Source organism: Cephus cinctus, unplaced genomic scaffold (assembly GCF_000341935.2).
Source record: "Cephus cinctus unplaced genomic scaffold, Ccin1 Ccin1_scaffold1765, whole genome shotgun sequence".
Taxonomy (NCBI): domain Eukaryota; kingdom Metazoa; phylum Arthropoda; class Insecta; order Hymenoptera; family Cephidae; genus Cephus; species Cephus cinctus.
In genome coordinates, this window is record NW_014333982.1 from 57,809 (window position 1) to 64,458 (window position 6,650).

General features: G+C 48.7%; 1 protein-coding gene across 2 annotated transcripts in view; it reads right to left on the minus strand.

Moving 5' to 3' along the window:
* LOC107273649 (protein expanded) overlaps positions 1-6,650 on the minus strand; it is a 54,732-nt gene that overhangs the window by 11,063 nt on the left and 37,019 nt on the right. For both annotated transcript variants that reach the window (XM_015752065.2, XM_015752064.2), the window contains exon 5: positions 245-324. In XM_015752065.2, the coding sequence (XP_015607551.1) occupies positions 245-324 (80 nt within the window). The remainder of the gene's footprint in view (positions 1-244; positions 325-6,650) is intronic.

Here is a 6,650-nt window from a genome sequence, read left to right on the forward strand (position 1 = left end):
AGGTTGCCACCACTCTCACTTCGTTTCATTCTTCCCTCTTTTCATCCCTCGCTCTAACCCTCTTCCCACTTCGACCACCGCTTACCCCTGTTTATGCTCTTACTCCCTACGTCCCGCGATGATACTTTGCCTATAAAAACTAGCCCTAAATACGTTCGCGTTGTAATCCCATACGTTTTGACATTTACGTTCAAATTATTTTTTTTTTTTTTTTCATTCATATCTCAGAAATTCAATGACTTACGTATGTATGAGAACTCCGCCAGTTCTTAGGTGCGTACTTGCTCAGCTTATTCTCGGGGTCCACGAAGAGGTACTCGCCGTCTGTAACATGTACAAAGAAAAAAAAAAGCGTACGCTCATTAGAGTGCAACTGATTGAATGAATGTGCAATTGCATACTTAGCATTAAGCACTCGCGTACAGCAAGTTACAGGGAAACGAAAAAATTACAATTGATCGTATAGCATTAACACCTATATATGTATATCGAGAGAACTAATCGCAGTGATAAGTGTGATTCTGCTATTGGGCTGAAAAAAAAAAAAAAACCGCAAGGATCCAAATCCATCTTGGGTCTCTGAAACATGCTTATGACAAAAAGATATTGTATTCCTGAATCTTGGCAATTGTTGGCTAGCCTAAATGTATGTAGGTACGGGGGGTCCAGACAGAAACGTACCCGCACACGGTAGACGCATCGCCACTAGCCCGATATGGTTGTTCGTCGGGGCCCCATTCTCTTCGCTTGACTTTTTGCACGACCGACGGTCCGAAATGCCGATACACCTAAACGAGCGAAACAATGAAAGAGCTCGGCACTGATGTTCGTGAATGAGAGGGCCCGAACCTGTCCTGCCCACACGGGGCCTACTCGGACTGGGCCCTACGATACGACATCGCGACGCTTTCCGACCTGGAACTCGATCTGGAACTGGAACTGGGCTCCGGCCGTGCTTCGACTGACCATTGCAGCTGCACCGTACTTAGAGATACATCCAATGTATATCTACACGCATCCATATATACATATATACATACGTGCCATACATCTTCCCTTCGTTCTCCGAGAGTATCGAGGATAGAGAACGAGAGAGCAAGTGCCCACTGATAAGGAATGCCGAAAATAGCCCCTTAAGCGATTACCACGAGGCTCACGTGGCGAATTCATAATAAAATAATAATAAAGATATCGCTTGCGTCATTGTTACCTGTATACCGCATAGCGCCAAAGTCATTCACTAATTGACGGTATCGTTAATTTATATAATACACGTATACATATGTGATGGAGGTACTTGTCCCCGTCTGTCACGGACATTAGAATATCTTCGGGATGGAAGACTCTTAATACGGTCCAATAAATGTCAACTCAATTTGTCTACGGCTGATAACTTTCTTTAATTCATCATGTTTCGTCCGACGCGAGGGGCCATCTCGCGATAACGTCGTCTGGCCGACGACTAGACACGAATTGACCAATCGATCCCCCATCCTCATGACATTTCCACTTTCCTTTTCCCGCTGCATTCCTCGAGTCCAGCGATAAATCACCGAGGATCGATCCCCGTGACGTAACGACGGACCAATAAACAATAAGGATCGGCTCGGCATTGTAATGCGAATTCTCGGGACACCCAGTATTTAGCATATTTCGATTTGCTCGAGATACAGACGTTCCCTCCTCGATCCTCGTCCTCGCCCCGCGCGCCGCGGCCAGTGTAGAGAAGCGCTGAGCCGCATTCCGCGATGCAGCCAGCCAAGGATGGAGGAAGGAGAGCAGGGGATGTAATGCATTCCGTGTGGAATGCAGCGGAGACCCGAGAGCAGTATGCGGGATGCATCGAGCGCGTCTCGAGAAATGAATGACTGATCGAATGGGGAGACTTTATTATACTCTGGAATAAAAGCCATGGGTACCAATGGAATGCGATGCATTCACTATTGGAGTACGTATAAGTGGCTAGCGATGGATCAAGGAGTGTCTGACGTATTCAAGAAAAATTTACCGATCCCAGCTCGAACTGGGATAAATCATGATAGATTACTAGGAAGCGACGGAGAATGGAATATCTGAGGGAGTATATAAGGCAACGATAGGTAGCATTAGACACGCATGTCTCACAGTACACGTTTAATATGGCCGCCAATTTAGAGACTATTTGTTCAATCCCCCTCATTGAAATGGACTAGAATTGATTTCTGTGTGGCTACTTAGAAAACGTGAGTGGGAATAGGACACGATACGAGGATCAACTTGACGTGCCTGGAATCCTCGAGTTTTTATCGAGAGTCCATTTTATCCCCGTCCGTTCGATCCCATTCTTTCTTTATGCCGTGAATCACGTCCCCGGAGGGGGGGCCCCCCCCACCCACTGTACCCCACCAACCATTTTCGTTTCTACCCAGTTCGATGAAAGCTGGAGGCAAACTCAGCGCGCTCGAGTGCAACGAAAATTGCGATGTGGAGGAGATCGTTGATGATCGAAGAGAGATGATAAAATGGTGACAAAGGCGTATGGGGATGTGGGTTATTTAGATCGAAGTATATTTTAATCGATCTGATTGATTGTATTTTAATTTATTAGCAATTTCAAGGAGAAAATAATATATTAATGACGATGGGCCTTAATTGCCTTACGATTTCGTCATGCATAAGCAGGGTATTTTATATTTGACGGTCGGCAGAGACTTCCATCGAAAGGATGCTGCTACCTACTGTCGAAATATTATCTCCCGGAGATAATCTGATCCGAGAATAATTTCTTTCCGTCCGTCGATTTCCACGGAACAGATTTTGCCGGTGGGTCATTCTTCGTTCGGCAGATAATCGAGTGGGACGATTAAAATGGGACACCCCGTATATAGATAATAACTGAAACGATATCTATCGAAGGTCCCAACTCGTAACTCGTAAGTCAGTCCTTTGGGGCCCGATCCCTCGATGGCGGAGGGCACCTGTGTTACCCAAGGTATAACCCAACCATTACTGGGGAATGTTGCCCGCGGGCTACGGACCCCGACCCTCGCGTAGCCTCCCATGGGGCCCATCGCGTCCCAAGATCCCCTCCAGCGACGAACCAAGCAAGATCTTACATTACTTACTCGCCACGCCCTGACCAAGTCCTAGCTAACTCGGCTTCTACTTTTTACGAGTTTACCTAAAGTAAAAAAAAAATTTTTTTTTTCACCGACCAAGGCCCCACGCTTCCCCGAAGGAAGATAGCTACCGCGAGGGTAAGAATCATTCGACGAGATGTGTCGGTAGGTGAAATAAACAAGGACAGGGATGGTTTGGACAATGCCAAAACAAACTGGCCCGATAAGTAAAATTGTAAACCGCAAGGGATCGTAATAGCCGTGTCTAAGTCCCCGCGGAGAGAGAGAGAGAGAGAGTGTATGTTGCTGTTAACCAGGGAAGAGACTGCTTCTGGGTCCTTTTTTATAACTTTTTCTGCAGTTCACGGACCAGTGGACGTTACCTTGGAGGGAGTAATGGACGGACGTACCAAAATCGACGAAACGCACTTGCCTCGAGAACTAATGAGAAGGGTCGCTCCTAGATGGGGCTGTCCGTTACCGAAGTATGTCCAGTCAGGGTTCTCCGGTCTTTTGGGACTAAAACTCAAAGACCCGGGTAAATGGCATGCAGAACCGAACCACGAGCGCTTAAAGCTATCGGAGGACGCGTAGGGAGCCGACCGTATAGATCGGATGAGCAACTGAACTCTGGACCATCTTCCGAGGGGGATCGAGGACGCGGTTTCGTGAACGGAAGAGGATCCCTGGATCGAACCTCGGTTGGCGGTATAGCGTGACGAGAAGAACCGTCGAGAGAGGATCCCAGTGAAGCTGTCGGTTTCCCAGAATGAAACAATACCTCTTTGTCGCAACAACTCGCCGTAACCGTAATTACCTACGTAATCATGCCCGATTACCTGGAGCGAAGAATCCTGCTCGAACATCTCTACTACCAGCTCATTCCATTCCACTTGACTCCTCTTCGCTCTTCGGGGTATTGGTTATACTACGTAGGCCGATCTCTACGCGGAGAAGGCATCGGAGGATGCCAGCGGCGTGGGTACTGCCGTCTATTTATTTTCATTTTTATCATCGCTGTTTCTTTGGTCCATGCCTTTTCCTCCATTGCGCCTCTTCGAGCCTCCTTTTTGGTGCCTAGATGTAAGCGTAAGTACCATGCACGCCGGTACGCCCACCTCCCCCCGTCGTCACGAAGAAACGCGATACTCGATGGTTATATGTATATACGAAGGGCATACGCGAGTTTCCTAGTAAGCCAGATAGCTTCCCCGAAGATGAGATACGCGAGGCCGTTGCGAAGGAGAGGCCACCGAAGGATTAAGTTTCGACCTTCTCGTACGGAGCTCGCTCCGATGGAATGCGCTGTTATGACGGCTAACTATTGGCCAGATCGAGAGATTATTTATCTCGATCCTCGTACAAGAATTATAAGGGTTTACCGCTTCGTCTCTCAATACCACTGTGGCCTTGGTGCATTTTTCGAAAATACCTCTTACCTGCGACTCGCAAACTGTACCGGGACGTACGTATCGAAATTTTGAAATATTACCGTTTGAGAAATATATTTTTTCTTTAAAATGCTGCCGACAGATTTACACGTAATTCTTCATTAGACGCGATTCCCAATTTATATTTTGTCCTGATTTCATCAGTGATTTTCCTAAATGTCAATTCGCAGCAACCTGCCTCCTGGACACTTGAGTGAGGCTAGTGCAAAAGGTAGTTGAAAAAGGTTCTCTCGTAGCCAATGGTCAGTCGAGGTGGTGGCATTCCGCATTAGTCGCGCCACCCCGTGCCCGAGTGACGCGTCATCCCCGGGAGGACTCGCATACCTTCAGAGAACGTGGGTGCTCCGGGTACCCATAAGACGGCTGGACCTCATCAACGGTCCAGTTAAATTTCCTCGGGAGTCTAGACGTCTTAAGATTTAACGCGCCTAGAGTAAGGAAGACTGGAGCGAACGCGCGGGTTCGTCGGATACTAATTTAACGATACGACTATACACATATGATAGCTACTCCAGGAAATAATATAGATTCTCAGAAAAGTTCGCTCGTATATGATACGCGAGCGACGTACACCCGCGCGTGGTGTAAGTAAGAGAGAGAGAGAGAGAGAGAGAGAGAGAGAGAGAGAGAGAGGGCAAGGGGCATTACGTTGCATTACGGAAGATGGATGGAGTTTCGTTGAGCGGGATGAGAAGGATAAGATGTGGCTGATTCCTCTCTCCCTCCCGCCTGCCCAGCCACCCTACTTCTCTTTCTCTATCCCTCCACGAAGAGCCAAGAGAGCTGCTCGGAGGATGAAGCCAAGAAGGCAGGAGAGTACTATCCGGAGCTCATCGCATATTTCATCCCGATCAAATTATTCCGAGAAACAAAACACGTTACATATATCAGGGTGAGCGCGGAGAGCGGCAAGAGAGGAGGAGGAAAAAGAATGAGGAAGGGCCAAGGGACCGAGAGAGAGAGAGAGAGAGAGAGAGAGAGAGAGAGAGAGAGAGAGAGAGAGAGAGAGAGAGGAGAGTGAAGAGGAAAAAGATGAAAGGGGTCAAGAGGGAAAGAGGAGAAAGAGGAGGGAAGCCCAGGTAGAGCCCTGCCAGCTGCTACCCGATATATCGGCTGAATCCTAAACCTCTCCTTCCAGAACGACCTGCGAGCAACGCGCCTCCGCGCTCTCGTCTTCTTACGGGGCTTCATTAGCGAACGCGCATTATAAATCAAACGAGGACGCGTTTTAATTTACAAAACGCTATTATCCCTTATGAATGATCCATTCATGCGAGAACCGTCACGGACGCACGGACTTGGCCTATTGCACGATTCCCGATGCCACGATAGGTCAGTGGAATCAGGCCCGTATCAAAAGGACACGGGTTTCGTGTGCAAAGCGCGAAGTCGACAAGGTATATCCTATTTACACTGACGTAAGAGCCCACGTTCGAGTTAGACAATTTTAGTGAGCCGCAGGCTCTCTCTCTCTCTCTCTTTCTCATCGCCTATCCTCCCTCGGTCTTTCTCCGTTCTCCGTCTTTCTCTCTCCCATCTACCCATTGCAGGCGGGACGGTGGATAACGTCGAAGGGAACTAAGGTGGCCAGAGGCGTCGCTTATGAAAGATTCGAAGTAAAAGAGAAAAAAAGAAAAAAGAGAGAGAGAGAGAGAGAGAGAGAGAGAGAGAGAGAGAGAGAGAGAGAGAGAAGGACATTGCGCGTCCCTGTCGTGGCGCAGCGTGGCTCCGTCGGGGCATCCGCTGGACCTGCTAGGTTCGTTTCCCCGCCTCAGCATCCTTTCCTCGATCGAGGCCCTCACTCGCCTCCTCGTCCGACATTCCTGGGCCCGTAGGCCTGCGCCTCCGCGTGGGGATGGAGACTCGCTCCGAGAGGTGGAACACGAGGGGCCCTATACAAATCACCGGGCTACCGTCTTACCCGAGAGCTCTCTGTCATTCTCTTCCCTTCTTTATTTCTCTCTCACTCTTTCCCTACCTCCCTCTTCCTTCCTCTCTCCATTCCTCGTCCTACACTCTCCGCTTCTCTCGTTCGCCCTCGCGTGCCCTTCATCTCTCTTATTTCTGGCTCTCTTCGTCGGACTTACCAAGAGAATTCCCT